This window comes from Zonotrichia leucophrys, chromosome 17 (genome assembly GCF_028769735.1).
Source record: "Zonotrichia leucophrys gambelii isolate GWCS_2022_RI chromosome 17, RI_Zleu_2.0, whole genome shotgun sequence".
In the NCBI taxonomy this organism is placed as follows: Eukaryota; Metazoa; Chordata; class Aves; order Passeriformes; family Passerellidae; genus Zonotrichia; species Zonotrichia leucophrys.
In genome coordinates, this window is record NC_088186.1 from 960,250 (window position 1) to 980,637 (window position 20,388).

Genomic DNA, 20,388 nt, shown 5'->3' on the forward strand with positions numbered 1-20,388 from the left:
GGCTGTGCAGCCCGCACTCCCACTCCTCTCCCCTCAGCACCCGGGGCTTGCTGCTTCCCTCACTCTGCATGGGAATGCTGCAGGGCACCTCACTGTCACACCGTGTCGGGGCTGTGCTGAAACAGAGAGAGGACAAAGCTTTCCCTGAGCCAGGACTGTGGGCCCTGCTGTTTCACCCTGGTTACAGAGCAGAGCCGTGGCACAGCCTCTGCTGGGCTGGTGTGGGGCTTGAGGCAGCCACCCCTTCTCAAGGCTGTCGTCACTGTGAGATGAAACGGAGAGCAGGACACTGTGCAAACATGTGGGGAGACACCGTGGTGATGGATGGATGGAGCATGGGGCTGGCAGTGAGAGCAGATCCCCTCTCTGGCAGCATGGAAGGGTTTCTCATGCAGCCTCTTGCCGTGGCACTGCAGTTCCTGTGTGGCACAGGGCGATTGGAAGCCGAGATCTGCCGGCACAGTGCCTGTGGGCAGGACGGAGCATGGCAGTGAAACGTGGGGAATCACACATGGCAAAAACACAGCCAAGGCGTGGCTGCTAGGCCCAGGAGGGACACTGGCTTTTCAGTGAGTGCTGTTCTGGCAAATGAAGAGCTGCTGGCCACGGGCACAGTGAGCCCCAGGGACCTGGGAGTGGGGCCCTGAGTGTGGAGGAGCCTCCTCCCACCCTCCCCTGCACAGGAGACTCTCAGGGCCGAGGAGGCCGTGGCTGCGTTCTGGTGCTGGGTGGGTGAGGTGAGCTCTCGTTCCTCCCAGAGGTATCCTGCCCCGTGCCCTCGGCCGCCTCCCTCCCGCCCTGGGCCATAAATCAGGGTGGCCGTGGGTGCTGGGGCTCTCTGGTGCCCCCCACCTCCCTGCAGGGTCTCCCTCCCGGGGCACCTTATCTGCTCCAGGGGTTCCACTTATCTTCGCTGTCACTTTCTAATGCTAGTTTATGGGCAGCGTTTTGTAGCTTAATTATGATGTTTTTCAGCATGGTCACGTGGCTCCAGAAGCCAATAAGGCACCGAAGTGGGTCCATCCTGGCTGAGCCTGGCCCCCATGGGGAGGAGATTGGCCGGTGTCCTGCCCGGGGCGGCGTGTGCGCAGCCAGAGCCCCAACACCTTCCCAAGAGACGCAGGTCCCCATAAATCCCCCAGCGTGCCGTGGACGGGGCACGGTACCCACGCCCCACGGAGGCTCCTCGGGTCGCAGCCCCTGGCCGGTGGAGAGTGAGGCTCTCCCACCCTCCGGGCCCACGCGCAGCAGCCGTGCAGCCGCCTCGCGGTGAGTACGTGTCCGTGGGGGGATCCCGCTCCCATCCCGGCCATCGCCCAGCCACGGCCGCCATTCCCCGCCATGGTGGCAGCCAAGGCCGGGGCTGGGGACGCGGCAGGGCTTGGTGAGGAAGCGGGAGTCGTGTGTGGGCCTCCGCTTCCCGTCCCGGCCCTCGGCGGGCGTGGGGATGGCGGCTCTGCAGATCACGGGCAGCAGAGCGAGGCCTCACCACAGCCTTGGCCCCGCGGCCGAGCTGCTGCTCTGAAGTGACAGATCGGGCTGCTGAGGGGCTCTGGGAGCCCAGCTGGCAGTGCCTGGGTGTCCCCGGTCACCCAAGGGTTGGGAGATGCCCATTGGAGCACAGGCAGCCTCCAGACCCTGGAGCGGGCATGGGAGGCATCTGGGACCCCTTGACCCATGGGGTTGGCTGGGCCCGTGTCCCGTCCCCATCCCACACTGACAGGGATCACAGCCTTCAGCCCTGAGTTGCTTTTGTTCCTCGCAGTGTTTGCTCAGTTCTCCCAGCTCAGAGCCCCTCCCGGGCTCCTTTTCCAGGATGGCAGGTCCTGCTCCGTGGCTGCCTGGCAGCTCCCCCAGAGCTGTGGTGACTGTGGGGGCCCTGGCCGAGGGCTGTGCCGGCAGTGGGAGCGCTCCTTCCCAGCCGAGCAGCGGCTGACCCGCGCTGCAGAGCGCTCTGCTGCTATTCTTAGCCCGGGCTCCATTCCTGGTGGCTCTGGAGTGATGCTCCACTGAGCCCGTTTCCTGCTTGCTGCCCTCCCTGCCAGTGCTGCTTCCTACCCACTGCACCCGTGGGCAGCTGTGTGTGGGGTGAGCTGGGTGGGATGAGCCCTTAAGGACAAACCATGCAGGGTCAGCCTAGCAGGATCAGCCATGGGGCCATCAGCCATGCCCTTCCTCTGTGGGGCACTGCCAGCAGCTCAGTCCCCAGCTGTGCCCCTCAGGCACCCAGAGCCTCGGCCCCAGTGCTGCTGTGCTGCCAGCAGGCTCTCACCATGCTGGGACAGGCTCTGCACCAGCCACGAAGGTCCCTGCCTCAGCCCTGCAGGACGGGCTCAGCTCCAGTGCCCAGCTCAGAGCTGGAGCCTCGAGCTCCCCACAGCCAAGCCCCAGGCGAGGTGTGTGGCCCGGGGGCATCCTGATAAACAGGACATGCTGGGAGCCAGGGTGCTCCTGTGCTGGCCTGCTGCCATCATGAACATTTCATCAAGAAACCCTAATTGTGAAGCATGGATTCAGTATCTGCTGTCTGACAGGCAGACCAGGACACCATTGGGTGCTCTTGGAGGGGTGGCCAGCGCTAGGTCCAAACTCATCTCCTCAGTGGTGGCCCCAGGGGAGATTCCAGGAGCCGCTGCACACCTCAGTGTTCCTCACACGGCTCTCCCTGGGCTGGCAGGGGCTGCTGGTGGGGGGTGATTTCTTTCTCACAAAGCTGGTGGTCCGGGGCTGTGCACCAAGCAGAGCAGGCTCTTGCCCAGACATGGTGAATTTTGCTCCAGCCCTGAGACTCCTGGCTCTCAGCAGGTTCTGCCTCTCTCAGACCAGACCCTCCAGAGAGGTTGGGGGACTTGTTGTTCCCCACAGACGGTGTGGGGGAGCAGGGAGGGTCTCACCCCCTTCCTGCAGAGCGGTGCCCCTCGCCTGTCCCTGGGGGAGTCCCCGGGGGGATCCCTGATGCTGCCGAGGCCTGGCCGAGCCGCTCCCCAGCCCGGCCGCGGTGTCCCCGCTGCCCGGTCCCTCCGCCCCCGCCCCGTCCGTGCCGCGGCGAGCCGCCCGCTCTCCCAGAGGAGGTTCCCCAGCCCCGGGGGGCTGGCCGTGAGCCCGCACCAACATGGAGATGCTCTTCCAGGCGCTATAAAGAGCTCCGGCTCCCGCACCTGCCGCTCGGTCTCCACCGCGCCCACTCCCGGTCCGTACCCAGCGCCGGGGCCGCCGTCCGTCCCCTTGCCCGTCCCATCCCGTCCCGCTGACCGCGGCTCGTCCCGCAGCAGGGCCGCTGGAGGGGATGGACTATTCCTATGATGAGGACCTGGACGAGCTGTGTCCGGTCTGCGGGGACAAGGTCTCCGGGTACCACTACGGGCTGCTCACCTGCGAGAGCTGCAAGGTAGGACCGGCCGGGGCTGTGCGGGGCCGGGGCTGCGGAGCCGGGGCCGTGCGGGGCCGGGAAGCGGGGCCGGGGCTGTGAGTGCCCGGTGCTTTGTGGGGCCGGGGCTGCGGAGGGAGCGCTGCACGGGGACGGGGGCACCGGGGCTGTGCGGGGAGCGGGGAGGGGGCTCTGCAGGGCCCGGGGCAGCGGGACCGCCCGCGGCGCTTCTCTCGCCCGATTTCGTTAGCGGCGGATTCGCGCCCGGCGGCGGGAGGGGAGCGCGGCCGCGACGGGAGCCCCGAGCCCGGCGGGAGCTTGTGCCGAGCGCGGGTGGCGGGGACGGGGTGCCCGTGCCGGGATGCCGGTGTCGGTGACCGCCGCATCGCCGCCGCCCGCCGCCGCAGGGCTTCTTCAAGCGCACGGTGCAGAACAACAAGCACTACACCTGCACCGAGAGCCAGAGCTGCAAGATCGACAAGACCCAGCGCAAGCGCTGCCCCTACTGCCGCTTCCAGAAGTGCCTGACCGTGGGGATGCGCCTGGAAGGTAGGCATGGCATGGCACGGCATGGCATGGCACGGCACGGGGCGGGGGGCGGCGGGGCCGGGGGCTGGGTCGGGACTGTGCGGGGACTGTGCTGCTGCCGGGACCGGTCGCGCTGTCCCCGCCGCTGCCACCTCCCCGGGCCGGTCAGTCCCGCCGCCGCTTCGATTCCGTTTTTCCCTCCCAAGTTAAGGGAAAAATCGTTTTTTCGAGTCATTTTCTTCTTTTCCTTGTTTCATTTTGTTTGCTTCATCGGGGTTCCTGCTGCTACCGCTTCAACTTTCCAGGATTTTTTTTTGCTGGCAGGAAGGTTGGGAAATAGCAAATAAATTACTGTTTTCCTTAAGCACATAATTCCAGAAGCCGAGACTTAAGGAAAAACGTTGAAAATTATGGGGATCGCAATAAAACTGCCCCAGACCCACCACAAATTATATTTTTCCTCTCGGTGACATTTAGTACAACGGATTTCTGACCCCCGGGGGGACGATCCCAGCCCCACAGCCGCCGCCTCTCTGTGATGTCGGCGCAGAGGATCCCGACATCAGAGTCGGGCCCCGACAGCCCGTGCCGCGGGCTCTGCAGTGCTCAGCATCCAGGAACGAAATGCATTTGAGGGGCCAGGTCGCTGGCACGGGATGGCAGAGCAAAGGTCGGGGCAGAGGAGCCCCCCAGCCCCGAGCCGGCCGCCCCCTCCCCACATCTCCCCTGAAATCGTTTGCGTTTTGCAGCGGTGGGAGCGGGCTGAGTCCTCCGCCCGACCCTGGGTGGGTGAGCCGGGCTCGCTGCTCGGGACACGGCGCGGTCCATCGCAAAGTCCTTCGTGTTCTGGCTCCAGGCGGGAGCGGGTGGGAGCCTGCGAGCAGAAGCGCAGGAGTGAGACACAACATCGAGCTGCAGATTCAGCCCCTGCAAACTCCCGGCGTGGGCTGCCTTCCAAAACGGATCCCAGTTCCACTCTCCTCCCTGGGCTGGGTTAACTGGTGCCCTGAATCCCTCGGTGCATGCTCTGGCCGTTTAGATCGATGTCGCCAGGGGATGTGGGCGCTGGGCAGGGGCTGGAGACCCCACGGCAGACAGGCAGGGACAGAGGGAAAAGGCACGATCTCAATTTGTCCCTTTCCAGCAGTTTCTGTCGTGTATGTGTGGAGGTGCTTTAGCCCCAGAGCTGTCCCAACAGCCTTTTTGTGTGTTTCTTGCTGCTGGCTCCTCAGCAGAGCTGGGCAGATGAGACAATCACCCAGCCGAGGTGATATTCCATGGAACCCTCTCTTTTGTAGTAAAAACGAGACCACCTTTTTCATCTCCGAGTATTTTTGGGCAAGGCATCTGAGGTGATGCTTCAACAAGGGCACCCCCGAGGTGATCGATTTTGGGAACACGGTGTTGACACAGGCACCCCTCAAAGTGCCTGAAGGGAGGTGGCAGCGGGAGGAGAAGCACAGCCCTGGCCGAAGCTGCCCACAGCCCTGGGGGCACTGCCCATGGCACCTTCCATGTCCCTGCCCAGGCAGAGAAAGGGGAGGCAGAGCCTGGCAGCCCCTGCCCCAGCCAGGGCTCTGCGCTGCCATGAGAGCAGGCAAGGCAGTGCAGGTGGGAAGGGGCTGAGGGTGCTGGGGACCCCTCCTGCCGCCGTCTGGGTGGGTGCCTCGGGGATCATCTGCAGATGGTTCTGGGGTTGTTGCTGGGGTGCAGACACTTCGTGGGTGGCTCCACTTGAGCCCCCTTGCCCTGGAGGTCGGGATGCAGCATCTTCCTCTCGGCTGTCAGCCGGGACACAGCAAATGGCAAGTTGTTCCCAATCCCAAGTGTAGCACAAATGGCAGGAAAAGCAGAGCAGGAGGGAATTAGAAGGCCTTTTCTCCCTTTGTGTTCTTGCTGGGAGAGGGGAGGAGGTGTATGCAGTTGCCTCTGGAGGGCTTGTGAGACCAGGCTGTGAGCAGCTCTCGCTGTGTGTGGGAGCGCAGGCAGCCCTAGGAGGGTCTCGGCTGTGCCCCCTTGCCAGGGTGGCAGGGGTTTGCTGTGGGATGCCATCCCTGGGTGTCACTGTGCCCGACCTCGGACAGTGGTGGGATAACTTCGAGTGGGTGTGAGATTTGGGTTTTGGCGTGCTCTGAGGTTTGTGGCCAGGGCTACCAGACCTGCCTGTGCCAGCTTGGGCTGCCAGCCTGTGTGGGACCCCAGCAGGGGCGAGCACAGGTCTGAGCGTGGCCTGGGAGCCGGGAGCTGCCCAGCCAGCTCTGCGCTGCCCAGAGGGGCGTGGGCCGGCTCTGGGGAGCGGGGACCCTGCACCCCTCTCTTCAGAGGCTGCCGCTGGCAGCCCGCTCCAGCGAGATGCTGTTTTCATGAATAAAGAATGAGGGAGGAAGCCAGGGCGGCTCTCCTGGGAGCGCATTCCTGCTCGTCCTGGAAATGCTGCTGCTCCCGGCCACCCTCCGCCTTTCCAGCCTGCCTCGGGAGCGTTGGGGAGGTGCTCCAGCTCTCCGGGGGGGCTGGCTGTGAGCCCCAGGACAAGTAGGCGAAAGAAAGGCAGAGGTAACAGCTGAGAGGCAAAGCGGGACCCGCTGGCTGTCAGCAGGAACACGAGATAGCGGAGGGGCTCTGCCTTTGATGCTCGCTGCGGGCCGCTCTCCCCGGCGCACTCCTCCGCTGCTCCAGCCCCCGCTCCTGCCTGCAGCGATCTGGGGCTCTTCCCAGGGATGGCCGGGCAGAGCCCCGGAGCACGGCAGGGCACGGCAGCGGGACAGCTCCTTCTGCAGAGGAGCACCTGCTCCCCTGCACGTTGGCAGGTCCTTGGGGTTTTTGCTTTGGTGGAACATCTGCTTTGCCGCAGCGTCAGAGGGACTCTGCCAGCGGGATGCTCCAGCAGAGCCCTCGCCAGGGCTGGGATCCCAGGGCCGCTGGGGTGAAGTGCATCCCAGCCGTGCTGCCCGGAAAAGAGGCAGGGATCTGCTGAGAAGTATAGCACGTGCAGCCTGAACGGAGGGAACCAGGGTCCTGAGCGGGCTGTGGGGTCCCAGGCTCTGTAGGGACAATCCCAGAGCTGGTCTGGTGACACGGGTTGTTAAAATTAGAGTGTGAAATCCCCTCCTCTGCTCAGGCTTTAAGGGCTGTCCCCTCAACCCACGGGGAATGAAAGCTGTTTTTTCCCCCAGCTTGTTTTGTAGTGAAAGCCAAATGTCTCTTCCTTTCCTGCAATCCCCAGAGGCTCTGAGGGTGACATTGGCTCGGCTGGGAGAGACACAATCTTTCTGCAAAGGTCTCCCCAGTGCTCCCCAAACTCTTTTTGCCACTGAGTCATGTCCCCCAGCATTTTCTCTGTGCCCTGTGGAAGCCCTGATCTCTCTCCATGTGGGTTCACTGCGGTGTCTGCCCTCTCTCTGTCTGCAGCTGTGCGTGCAGACCGGATGCGTGGAGGGAGGAACAAGTTTGGACCCATGTACAAGCGGGACCGTGCCTTAAAGCAGCAGAAGAAAGCTCTGATCCGAGCCAACGGCTTCAAGCTGGAGAGCGTGCCTCAGATCATGTCCCCGGTGCAGAGTGACTACAGCCTGTCCTCCAGCATCCACAGCATCCACGCCATGTCCAAGCCCCTGCCGCCCAACCCGGCCGCCCTGACGCCCGTGGACTACGAGCGCAGCCCCTACGGGACCCCCTCCCTGGGCATGGCCGTGCCCGGGCACGCACCCCTGCCCGCCTACCACTACCCCTCCTTCCCCAACCGCACCATCAAGTCTGAGTACCCCGACCACTACACAGCCACCCACGAGGCCGTGCCCGCCTACATGTACCCAGAGACCTACCCCAGCAGCTCGCCCCCCGACATCCCCGAGCTCATCCTGAAGCTGCTGCAGCTGGAGCCCGACGAGGCCCAGGTGAAGGCACGGATACTGTCCTGCCTGCAGCAGGAGCAGGGCAAGGGCCGGCACGAGAAGCTCAGCACCTTCGGCCTCATGTGCAAGATGGCCGACCAGACCCTCTTCTCCATCGTGGAGTGGGCACGGAGCTGCATCTTCTTCAAGGAGCTGGAGGTAGGAGCTGCCAGTGGGACAGACGCTGCTCTGGGGGGACAATGGGGCAGGATTGAGGCTGCTGTGATGTGAGGATGGGATGTGGCTGTGGGCAGGATCGAGGTGAAATGTTGTGAGGACGGGGAAACACCAGTGGGCACAGGCCTGGGGCCATCACTGCAGATCTGCTGGCATGTGCCAGTCCTGCTCCCAGCTCCTGCAGGGCTGGAGGTGCCAGGGCCAGGCTGTGATTCCCACTCTGTGTGGGGCTGATGATTCAGATTCATCACAGCAGGGGCAGCTGTTGAGGCAATTGCCGGCAGAGTGACTGTGGTGTCAAGCTCAAGACATAATTGAAAAATGTAACGTTGAGGAATTATAGTTGAGACAATTCTCTCCCCTGCCTTTAGGAGGAAAATCGATGTGGTCAGGTGGGCGCTATTAGCACCAGGCAGCAGGGGCAGCCCGAGCCTGCTCCAGAGCCGTGTCTGCTGCCAGCAGCCCATGAGTGTGCCCGGCTGGGGGACATGGAGTGACCTCCATCCTGCCAAGGCATCCCCTCTAGCAAATGTCCCTGAACATTTACTGCAGCCAGGGAAGGGTTAGCAGGGCTGGAGCAGCTTCTGCCATCCTGCACACCTTGACAAGCTTTCGGAAATTTTCCATTCATGTTCTGGGCTGACTTAAGATCCCAAACTAGTGCAAAAATAGGAGAGAAATTTTTGCAACATGGCCAAAACCCAGAGCAACATCCTGGGGCAGCTGTGATGAGACTCAGGTGCTTTCTTGTGTTTCCAGCATGAGATTGTACTACCTGGCTCTGGCCAAAATCACCTTCTTCCAGTGGGACTGTGCTGTAGGACAGGACCAGGCTCTTCCCTGTGCCCAACAATGGGTGCCATGGGGCTGAGTGTGGCCGAGCCTCGTGGCTCAAAATAGCCCCCATCGTTCAGAACAGTGTCAGGAAATGGCATTGTGGGGGTGGGTTGGGCTTGTTTCAATCATATCAGTGTCCAGCCTGGATTTTGGGAACAGGGTGGTTGTTGTTTTGCAGGAGATATTGTAAACAGTGCAAATTCGGTTCCCAGCTGTATAGCTGTGTAGCCTTGTAGCTCCATTGTCAGCATGATTGTGCCACCAAAATAGGCTGTTCCTGTGTGAATCGGTGTTGGCGGGTGCTCCTCCTGCCGTGGGACTCTGGGGGGATGGCAGTGCCTCAAGCCTCACCTGGGCACAGCTACCAATGTCCTGCTGGGAGCAGGGCACGTGCCCTGCCATGCTCAGGACAGGGGGTTTGGTGCTCGGCGGGTGCCCACATCCATCACTGCCATCCTGGGGGCTCAAGTTTTGCCTTATCCACATGGTGATTGTGGGGTGCATTTCCAGCACCTCCCAGGGCTGGGGACTGCAGGACCCACAGCCCACCCTGGCTCCAGTGCAGAGGGGGAATGAGGCTTGGCTGTCCTTGGCTCCCTCCTGTGCACAGAGCCCCGGGCAGCGCCGAGCCCAGCACAGAGCAGCCCTGGTATCCTCAGTGCCCCCACCTGGGGCTGCTCCTGCCCACCCCACACAGCTCATCCTCCCTGGCCAGGGCAGAGGCTTTTCCTCAGGCATGGGAGAGCAGCCAGTGGGAAGCCGGAGCAGCTCTGAGAACCTGAATCCCCACTCCTGCTCCTGCCTGGCGCATAAAGCCGGCGGCGCCGGGGCGGTAAATGAACTCCTGCTAGTGCAGGGTTTATGGCTCTGCCCTAAAGCCAGCACGGAGCAACATCGCAATCTCCGGGATCGATGGCATGGCAGTCCGTGCTGGGGGCTCGGGGCTCTGAGGGCAGGGCTGCAGCAGCCCTCTCCATGCCCTGGGAAGCTCTGTGTGAAGGTGACAGTCCCCAGCCCCAGCAGGGAAGGGCTGTTGGCCGAGGCCAGAGCAGGGATCCAGGCTGGAAAGGCACCGTGCTGGGACACCTCTCCAGGGCATCGTGCCAGGCTGGCACCACATGGGAGGAGGTGCAGGCAGGTGAGAAGGGGGGGTGTGGGCAGATTGCCCCATCACGGATTGCCCTGCCTGAGCTTGCCCAGCACTGCTGTGCTCCTTCCACAGGGCTGTTAGCAGAGACCTGGCTTCTTCTTGGGGCTTCACAGGGAGTCTGGACAGGACGGAGCAAATCTTCAGGGGCATGGGGAGCTGCTGGCTCACACCTGGTTAGCATGAGCCTTTGGTGTCGGCCCAGGGAGACTGGGAGCAGTTTCCCCTGGAGCTGGCCAGTCTTGTTCCCATTCCCATTCCCACCCTAGCAATGTGCCGAGGGCAGAATGGGTGTTTTGCTCTGCTGTCTCCACACTCCTGGCGTGGTGGCTGGGCTGGGAGACATCGGGAGAGCCCCCCTGGCTCCAGCACTGCACCCAGGGAAGGAGGGGGGCCACGGGCTAATGGCCTCTTGACATCGGCTCGCACGCCACGTCCGCCCGAAGGCGCGGGGCAGTCAGATTGAAAACAGATTTAACTTCCCAGATATATCGTTTCATTTAAGGGCCAGTAATTCTGTCAGTCTGCCACTGACAAACGAGGGTCCCCATGCCAATCCGCCGGGAGACTGATGTCGCGGCGCTCATCCCGTGTCACCAGGAGGAGAATTACGGACTGCGCTGGCCTTCGGAGGCAAGACTAATAACGCTGCTGGGCAGAGGGGATTTGGGGGCCCGCCTGCTCATCGAGGGCCGGCCAGAGCCGCGGCGCGAGGCCGCGCGGGCGGAGGGGGAAGAGGTCAGCGCTGACGCCCATAAATACGAACTTTAACTGAGTCTAGATGAGATGTGTCAGGACTGAGGGAAGATTTGCAGCATCTTTTCAGGAAGAAAAATATAGGCCGGGGGTGAAATATATTTTGTTGGGTTGTGAGTCTCAGGCAACTTTGTCCTTTCAGATGTAATTTTTTTATATGTATATGGAGAGACAGACAGAGGGATGTGCACGCACGCAGGCGCTTTTGCACACTCACATTGTGTCTGGTTTTGGTGAGGTTTATACACACGAGCCTTGCACAGCCTGGTTTATATAGGTGTCACTGCCATACCTACATATCAATATCGTGAGCACAGGGTTGCAGTGACCTTTAGATTGGGATGAGCAGCCAGGAATGTTAAACAAATTGCCACGGTTCCAGCCCGAAGGCCAGGCTGGGCTGGGTGTGCAGTGGGTCCCTGCAGCACTGGAGGGGCACAGCACAGCTGCAGGGTGCTGGGATGGTGCCGACCCCTTCCTCAGCCCTTTTGTGCCAAGGGCCTGGGGCAAACCACCCTCCATGCACAGGCAAGCTCCAGGGATGGGGGCATGCTGAGGGCAGCACTGTTCCCACAGACCCAGGGGTCCCTGAGGTCACTGGGTCTGTCTGCTGGGCTGCCCTCCCTCAGCTGTGCTCAGAGATCCCAGAGCCACACAAAGCCTATTTGCAGTCAATTGCTCCTCTGCCTTTAACATGTGGGTCATCTTGACCCCATCTCCTGGCCGATGGCCAGAGCGTTTTTGGCAGATTTAAAATCTCCTTCTGGTGGTGGATGCTGCAGCAATGTTTAGCATCCTGTGCACTGGGGGAAATGTGACATTGCCCTGCCTGCAGAGCCGAGGTGCCCGTGCAGCCAGGGCTGCAGCAGCCTGGGAGCCAGCAGGGAGATGGGATCCTGGCCTAGCCACACTGGTGTGGGTGGGTATTTGTTTTAGGATGCACATTGTGGTGGTGTCTGGGCAGGGCAATGGGGACCTGCACTGACCATTAACACCTTGGACATGTGTGGGTTTGCCATTGTGGGTGGCTGGTGGACACCAATCCCCTTCCACACTTCTCAGTAGCCAAGGTGATGGCTCCTGCTTGCACTCAGGAACTGCTTGGGCTGCCTGGGGTGCTGGCATGTGCCACACACCTGCCAGAGGGCTGTGGGGCAAATCCTGGGATCTGGGAGGAGGCCTGGAGGGCACCTGTGTGATGGGGACAGGTCAGGGGCATCCGAGTATTGCTTGGGCCCGTGGCTGGGGATGGATGTCCTGGCACCAGCTCAGGGCTTCCTGCCAAAGCAGGGCTGCTGGTGGGCCACTCTCCTTCCCAAAGCAGTGGTACCCAGGGTGGGGCTGTCCTGAACCAGCCGTGCAGGGAGCACTGAGGGACTGCACCATCCCTGCCTGGCCTGGGCACACTCTGGGAGCCCCAACACTCACAGGGGCTCCCTCACTTGTACCTATGAACCCACAGGGAAGGTTGCAGAGGATTTAAAACTACCTCCACATGCAGGTCCTGCATTCCTGTGCCTCGGCAGCACTATCCCTGCCTCTGCATGCCCTGCCTCCCCTCCAGCGCCTTTCCCACAGAGAATCGCATTTTCTGTGGGTTGCAGCCCATCAGAGATTGCTCTTCCAGGGTGGGGAGGGTTTCACCGCGTGTTTTGTGAATGGGTTAAATGCTTGCTTCAAAAAAAGATAAGGATTGCCTCTCAAAGACAGCTTGCATCAGGCCTTTGATAAAGCACTCTGATCTGAGGAAGAGCCTTGACATTAAAAGGAAGATCCTTTGCTTAACTTTGAACGGGAGCATGTGTGCGGCCGCCTCACCTTGCTGGGAGGATTGATTGCCTCTGAGTGCCCTCCATTAGCAGCCCCTGCTCCTTCAGGCCAGGCCAGGGCGGGGGGCACTCGGGACCCCCAGCCTGAGCCCCTGCAGCAGAGCCCCAGTGCCAGCAGGGCCGTGGGGGCTGCCCGCTGCCACCCAGCCTGGGCATGGCACACCGTGCTGGTGCTGGGCACAGCCCCACGGAGCCCTGCCAGCCCTGACTGGCCCACGGAGCCCCCAGCCCACCCCATCATGTCTCCAGGCACATTCCCCCATGCCATGGCCGTGTGGCTCTGGTGCACTGCGACGTTCCCAGGGAGCACCACGGCACGTTGGAGCATGCTGGCAAAGGGACAGCCCTGCAGCAGCCATGAAGGGTGAAATGTGCTGCTGAGGGGCTTCAGGCTTCAGCCAAACACTCCTCAGAGCTTGGGAGAAGCTGATTAGTAATTTTTAAAGGAAGAAAATAAGATTTTAGAATTATTGAAGTGCTTTCTTTGGAAAAGCTAACTTTTTAAAAAGGTTTTCAAGGCAAAGCTTTCTGTCTGCCTCTTCTGGAGCTCATCCCGCTCAGGAATGAGGCACAGGAAAGAACTTCCAAAACAACTCCCTGACTGAGCCAGAGCGGAGGCTGGGACTGTGCAGCTGGGCTGGCCCGAGATCTCTGCTCGGGTTAGCCACAGATCTCTGCTCGGGTTAGCCACAGATCTCTGCTCGGGTTAGCCACAGATCTCTGCTCGGGTTAGCCACAGATCTCTGCTCAGGCTGGCCACTGCCACAGCCAGCCACTCACCTTCTGGCAGGGGGCACCCAGGGTGCAGAAAGTCTCTATTTTGGTTTAGAGCACAATGACATTTTCCCCAGGGTTTTGTCGAGCAGCTGACCAAGAGCCTCACACTCTGAAGTGCTGGGCCACAAAGAGCAACTGCTGCACTGGCTGGGGGACGAGGGGCAGCCCCACAGGTGGGCAGGAGCAGTGCCACAGCCCTGTCACAGTGCCCACGGCCCCACAGGTGGGCAGGAGTCACTGCCTTCCCACCCCACCTCTTCCCTGCCCTGCCACACTCCCAGCTCTGGCCACCCACCACCCTCGAGAGACAAATCCTGGTGGCTCGCGGGGAGCGCCGGCTCTGAGACCATAAAGCTCTTTCTCATCTGGCTTCTATTCCTTTTGCAATCTCCCAGCGCGGGTTTATTGCAGCCTCTTCAGCAGAACGAGGGCATTATCCAGCCCTGTGATGCTGCATCTGTCTTCCCTCTATTAACAAGGGAGCACAATGGCCCTGCAGAGCTCGGCTGCTGGCACTGGATTTGCTGCTCGGGGCAGTGATGGAGGCAGTTCTGTAATCCCAACCCTTTCCCCACACTGGCCCTCAGCAGAGGGGAGTCCAGGCAGGGCAGGAGCTCAGCTCTTTGTGGGAAGGAGTTGGGGTTCAGAGGAGAGCAGTGCCGAGGGGATGAAGCCGGTGACCTGTGGTGTTTCTTGGCAGGACAGTGGGGAAGGCAGCGTGATGGCTCTGCAGCTGCTGGCTCTGGCAGCTCACCCCACCAGTCACTGCTGCTCCTGCAGTCCCTGTGACACCTCTGGGGACCCTTCCAGGCAGTGTCCTGGCTCAGCCCCTCCCAGGGACAGTCTCAGGTGTTTCTCTGGGCACACACACACAGTGGCCCATGTGCAGCAGGGCACGTGGTCACAAGTGTGTGTGTTGGTGCGTGGGCAGGGCCGGGCTGGCAGCTGCAGGGCACAGCGATGTCCCACACCCAGCAGCTCCCCCAGCCTGCCATCCTGGCCAGGGCTCAGGATGGGCACTGCCCTCTTTCGTTTTAAAGTATCCAGAGAGGCTGTCTGGACACACAGGCCCTTTGTGCAGCCACCGCATGCCCCTCCTGCAGTCATTTTGTTAAAATTTTTGTGCAGTTTGAGGAGGTTGTGCCTGCTGGGGGAAGACCCATGCTGATAAGAGCCAGCAAGTGCCACTGAAACATGTTGAGCTGCTTTGAAGCCAGCTCTGCAAAGCCACCTGCCCGGGGTCCCCCTTTCTGGGGTGCAGCTCCAGCTCTCCATGCTCACCCCAGGGGATGCTCCTCCCACGGGATTCCTGCCAGGCACAGGGTGGGTGCTGTGCTCTGCAGCACGGGGGGTGTCAGCTCCTGCTCTCTTTCAGGTGGGTGACCAGATGAAGCTGCTGCAGAACTGCTGGAGTGAGCTGCTGGTGTTTGACCACATCTACCGGCAGCTGCAGCACGGCAAGGAGCACAGCGTGCTGCTGGTCACTGGCCAGGAGGTGAGGAATGGCCTTGGGACTGTGGGGGTGCTGTGGAGGGGCAGTGGGGATGGGCAGGGGCTGCAGGGGGGAATGGAGTGACTTCTGTTTTTTCTTTCATCCCAGTGTGGCCAACCTGGCATAGGGCAGGCAGGGGATGTTGTTACACTCTGGGTCTGCTTGTGCAGAAGGTCCCGTCCTGTCCCATCCTGCCACACAGCTCCTGGCTCTGGAGAATAATGTTTCTTAAGGAGAGACCAACAACCCCACCTGTACTGTCAGCAGTGGGGTGGGAGGAGGGGCCCCTTCCCTCCCTGGAGGTGGCTTTTGGAGATGTGGTGCCTACAATTCCAGCACCCTGTTTAAAATGGTGTTCCCATTCCACCCATCAGTCTTTTTGTGACACCCCTACTGCTCAGTCAGCGCTCAGGGCTGGATCCAGCTCCTGCCCCGTGTGAGGTGCCCTGCAGCAGGCTGTGGGGGACGGGGGCTGCCACAGCTGATGCCCCCCTGTCCCTGTCGCAGGTGGACATGTCGGCCATCGCAGCCCAGGCCGGCTCCATCCTGAACACGCTGGTGCTGCGGGCGCAGGAGCTCGTCCTGCACCTGCACTCGCTCCAGGTGGACCGGCACGAATTCGTCTGCCTCAAGTTCCTCATCCTCTTCAGCCTCGGTGAGTGCAGCAGGGGGGCACTGGGGCAGCGCTCCGGGGTCTGGCTGTGCTGCACACACGGCCCGGGCTCCGGCCGGGTGACAAAGGGGCTTTTAAAGAGGAGCCGGGAGCGAGAGCTGGCTCCTGTCTGTCCCCTTCCCCTGTCCCGGGACCCAAAGCCTCTCCCTCTGCGGGGCCGGGCTCTTCTCCAGCCGCAGGGGACGTTGTCACCCCGCCTGTTTTGGTGGCTCTCCCATGGCAGGGGCAGGGAAACAAGCGCTGATACGGCTGCGGAAAACAGACGTGTTGACAGAGGCGGCCGGGCCGGGCCGGCCCTATCAGCCGGGATTTGCGTCAGAGAGCCGGGCACAGCGCGGGGCTCGGCTCTGATTAGGCTCAGCCTGGAGCCTGCGGTCGGGCACGCCGGCGCGTTCACACCTCCCACCTCAGCCAGACAAAATAACTGCAGAGCCGTGGGCACTGCTGCCGCAGCCTGAAACGGGCCCGGGGTGGCACAGCCCGCTCCTGCCCCTGGCATCCATCCCGGCGTCAGCCGAGCTCTGATGCTGGCACGGTGAGCTTGGTGGGCATGGTGGGCATGGTGAGCCCTCCGCTGTCCATGGCAGACGTGTCCCCATCCCTGTCCCAGTGCCTTGGCTCTGTGCCTGCGCTTCTGCACCTGCGGGGTCCCGGCCAGGGACCAGCGGTGGGAGCTGCGCTGCTGCCCCGTCCTGCACCTGCAGCATCTCCTCCCTCGGCTTTCCTTTCCTCTGGAGCTGTTTAGAAACCCAGAGAAGGAGAGCCGATAATTCGCTGCTCCAGCAGTGATAAGGTGTGGCACAAACAGTGCCCGAGATGGGAAATGAACGAGCCGGGGGGGATCGGACCCCGAGCCAGGACTGCCCCGGCTGCTGCCCCCCGGGCTCAGCGCCAGCAGGGCCGGGTGCCCCCGTGCTGCCCGGGTCCCCTGTGTCCCCTGGCACGGCACAGCACGGCACGGCACAGCACAGCACGGCACAGCACAGCACAGCGAGCAGGGGCAGTGTCCCCCCGATGGCTTCCCCCGAGCAGCGGCTTTCAGGGAGGGCGTGGAATCCAATAGCCGTGTTTTCCCTTACATCATTTTGCCCCAAATGCAACTTTTTCTCTCCATATTGCAGAGCTCACTTGGAGTAATTTGCCCTTCGTAGGCTCAGCTGTAGAGGACGGGATTGTGTATTATGTGCAGGATGTAATTGCCTTTAACAAGAGAATTTCCACATTTACCACTCTGCCACAGCACAGTCAAAGCCAAGCCCTGTTCACAAGAGCTGCCATTTGAGTTCTAAATAGATTTCTCTCCTGAGCAGGTAAAGAGATTTAATTAAAATTAGGGCTTCTCAAAATAGCAATATTTATGAGGACGGCACAGGTTAGCTTTGTTCTACAGAAGGGCTTAATAGAGCCTTAATGGATTGACCTATCATTCGATTTCATGACTTACATTCATGAAGCAGCTACTCTTGGGGAGGGGAGGAAGAGAGGCTTTTATAGCCCACATTCCCTTAAGCGTTTGCAATTTATCAGCAGCTTCTCCCAAACAAAAGGAGCTGTGAATAGGAAGAACACTTGAGGGCATAGAAATAATCCCAGGCATATCTGTATGTGTGATGGGAGGCTTTGTCACAGGACAGTCTTTGCAACTGCTGCAGTGTCTCTAAATGAAGTGAGTCAATGTTATTTGGACAACATTCTTTATTCCTTGCAGGAATGAAAAGATTATTCAAATATTCAATTAAACAGTGAATAGGGTCTTTCAGAGAACCAGGTGAGTTCATCGAGTAGAACTAGCTATTGTTGAGCCAACTCAGGGGATAGATTTGACATTTATCAATATAACTTCTTTTTTTTAATGACATGCACAATAACCTTATGCAGATAAAGAGATTTCATAACAACAACCCGGGTAGCAGGAGACAATAGGAGCAAATGTGCTGTCAGAGTGAAAAGGGAAGGGTGATCTGATCCCCTGCATCTTGGCACAACCTGTGCCCTTTGTGCCTGCCCCCGCAGTGCCCGTGGGCACGGCCCGGGGCTGGGGCTGCCCGGGGGCTCACGGCTTCCATGGCTGGGCTGGGGCTCCCCTCCCTGGGGCTCCTCAATCCCCCCGGCCACACCTCTGCTCCCTGCTCTGACCCCTGGCTGTGCTGCAGCAGCCTTGGGTGCCACCGTCCCTTCAAGGGACCCCAAACTCCCAGCTTGGCCAGACCCAGAGCTCAGATTTCCCCGTTTGCAGCTGCTGAGTGGGGATTTGGCACATCTGGTCTGTGTGCAGCACAGCCAGGGGGGCTGTGAGCGAGGCAAGGCTCCCAAGTACCTCGTCCTGCACAGTGAATCCACTGAATCCCCTTGGCCTGGATGGACCGTGCCAGGGCTCTGGGGTCTCTGCTGGGCAGCTGTGTGGGACCATGGCTCTGTGCAGCTGCAGGTGGTGATGGGGCAGTGCCCAGCACTGGTTCCTAAAGCCACTGAAATCTGTGTGCAGGGACAATTGATCCTGCCTGCCCCTCGGTGCCGCTGCCTGCTGAGCTGTCACTGCCCTGCCGAGCTGTCACTGCCCAGCTGGCACCAAAGCTGGCAGCAGCATTATGGGAAGCTGCTGTGGCCCTGGCCAGGCGTGGAGGATTAGGGTTTCCAGGCTGGTGAGCCTGGTTGCCACATTGGAAAGACCAGGTTTATCAGGGAATTAATTCAGCCGCTTCCTCGACCTTCAGGAATTAAAGAGGGCTGATGGCAGCGGCTCCCAGTGTGTTGGCACAGCTGGCAGCACCTTCTGGCTGTGCAGCTTCCCAGGCAGCGAGGGCAGGGAGACACCAGTCCTACTGCCAGGGGGTTTGGAATCTGTCTCCAGCATCAGGGAACACCTGGGCAGTGGGGCAGGGATGGAGAGCCCGTGGCTGGATAGGGATGGGGTGTGGAACCCTCCTGCACTGTTTTCACGCAGAGTGTGGGTCCCTCCTGGCTCACCCAGCACGGTGTGGCACAGAGGGGGCAGAGCGGCGAGTTTGGCACCATTTCACACCCGTGCTCCCCCCTGCAGACGTGAAGTACCTGGAGAACCACACGCTGGCCAAGGACGCGCAGGAGAAGGCCAACGCGGCGCTGCTGGAGTACACGGTGTGCCACTACCCGCACTCGGCCGACAAGTTCCGCCAGCTGCTGCTCTGGCTGGCCGAGGTGCGGGCGCTGAGCCTGCAGGCCGAGGAGTACCTGTACCACAAGCACCTCAGCGGGGAGGTGCCCTGCAACAACCTCCTCATCGAGATGCTGCACGCCAAGCGGACTTGAGCGGCCAGGCAGGAGCCGGCAGCACCGCAGTGCCTCCAGCAGGGGCAGGGGCAGCGGCAGGGGCAGGGCCGGTGCGGGGCTGCAGGAGCCTCCCCCTGCCTGCCCTCCTCAGCCATGCTATGTAACCTCTGCTATTGGAAACGCCCAGCAGGTCCGTGCACAGCAGGGACAGGTGAGGCTGCAGGGCCCTGCCTTGGCACTGCCCCGTTGGCAGGGCTGACCTCAGCCCCACGCACACCTGGTGCCCAAACCTGTCACCTGCCAGCCCGGCCCATCAGCACCAAGGAAGGGGAAAGCCTGTCCCGGCTTTTCTCCTGTTTCTGCTCCTCCTGCTGCCCCCACCAGCTGTTCCTTGACTGCCACCATCCCTCCCCGACCCTGCCCATGTCTCAGGGCCCTCGTGCACAGGGCAGGAGAGAGGGGAGGTGAAACCCTCCAGGCTGGGGTTTTATGGTGGCTGAGGTGTCTCCAGGCACCAGGGAGCACACAGAGGTGCTGGATTTCTGCAGGAATCCACACAGAATGTGGGGCTGGGCTGGAGATGTCAGCCCCATGCAGCAGTGCCAGGACCCCAAGGTGCAGATGCCGGGTCCCAATTGCTGCCAGCTCTGTCCTGAAGCTGCCCTGGCCAGGACAGGGCAGGCAGGGCTGGGCAGTGCTGAACCCTCAGCTGAGGAGCGTTTTCCCAGTGCCTGCTGGTGCTGGAGGCAGCAGCTCAGTGCCAGCCACAGTGCCCAGAGCCCAGAGCTGCCCACGGGCACCACAGCTCAGTCCTGCCCACAGCTGTGGGGGCAGAGCAGCCAGGCTGGAGGGAGGTGCAAGCTCCAGAATGTGCTCAGGACCTTGGGGACACTTGGGGAGCTCTGCAGTGCCCCCCTGCATTTATCTGCTGAGTGAGTGGGTGAGGAGGAATAAGGACTGACCTGCACTTCATGCTGGGCCTCCTGGCCCCCTCCTTTGCTCTGCCGTGTCCCAGGGAACAGCAAATGCTGTGCCAAAGCCACAGGCAAAGAACTCTCTGTTCCTGCCCCACCGTGGGATTGGGGCTCACAGACAGGACTGGGAGCACTGGGGGTCTCAGCCCCCCAAGCTGGGCCGTGCTGGACTCTCACTGCTGCTTTCTCTCGGTCTCAGCCCCAGCCCTGGGGCTGGCCCAGCCCCTGCCCCACAGCCCCCCAGCCCCCCAGCCCTGGGGCCCTGCAGCATGGCTGGGGCTGTCCGGGGCTGTTCCCAGGGCTGGCCTGTGCCCAGGGGCCACTGCAGCTCTGCAGAGCCGGTGCCTTGAGGAGCCGTTTGTGGAGCTTGTTAGACACAGCAGAAAGAGCATGTTTGTCTCTGCTTTAACACGTTTGTGCATTTTCCTCCTGAAGTCTGTGGTTTGGTTTCACCTTCTTCTTTTTGTGAACTTAACTGGAGAAAATGTTTTGGGAGGTAAAAGACGTTTTATTTTCAGAAAATGAAAAGTGTCCTTAAGTGTCTCTCTCTGTCTCTTATATCCTTTCCTCGCTCTCATCCCTGCCCTTCCCCACTCCCCCCCTTCCTTCCCAGGCAGAAGGTTACCAACTTCCTTGTCAGGAGCAAACCACTGTAATAAATTTTGCAGTTCATTTAAAATGGCAAAGTTTGT

At 61.1% G+C, this 20,388-nt stretch overlaps 1 protein-coding gene across 2 annotated transcripts; it reads left to right on the forward strand.

Moving 5' to 3' along the window:
- Window positions 1–1,065: 1,065 nt before the first annotated feature.
- NR5A1 (nuclear receptor subfamily 5 group A member 1) lies at window positions 1,066–20,385 on the forward strand. 2 transcript variants are annotated; one of them, XM_064727824.1, is made up of 7 exons: window positions 1,066–1,269; window positions 3,270–3,388; window positions 3,775–3,916; window positions 7,304–7,944; window positions 14,684–14,803; window positions 15,308–15,455; window positions 18,514–20,385. In XM_064727824.1, exons 2-7 carry the CDS (start codon window positions 3,287–3,289, stop codon window positions 18,759–18,761), a joined length of 1,401 nt encoding a protein of 466 aa, XP_064583894.1. In that variant the 5' UTR covers window positions 1,066–1,269; window positions 3,270–3,286; the 3' UTR covers window positions 18,762–20,385. The 2 variants fall into 2 exon arrangements, with proteins under 2 accessions (XP_064583894.1, XP_064583895.1); XM_064727825.1 differs by having other exon boundaries at window positions 3,273–3,388.
- Window positions 20,386–20,388: the final 3 nt, after the last annotated feature.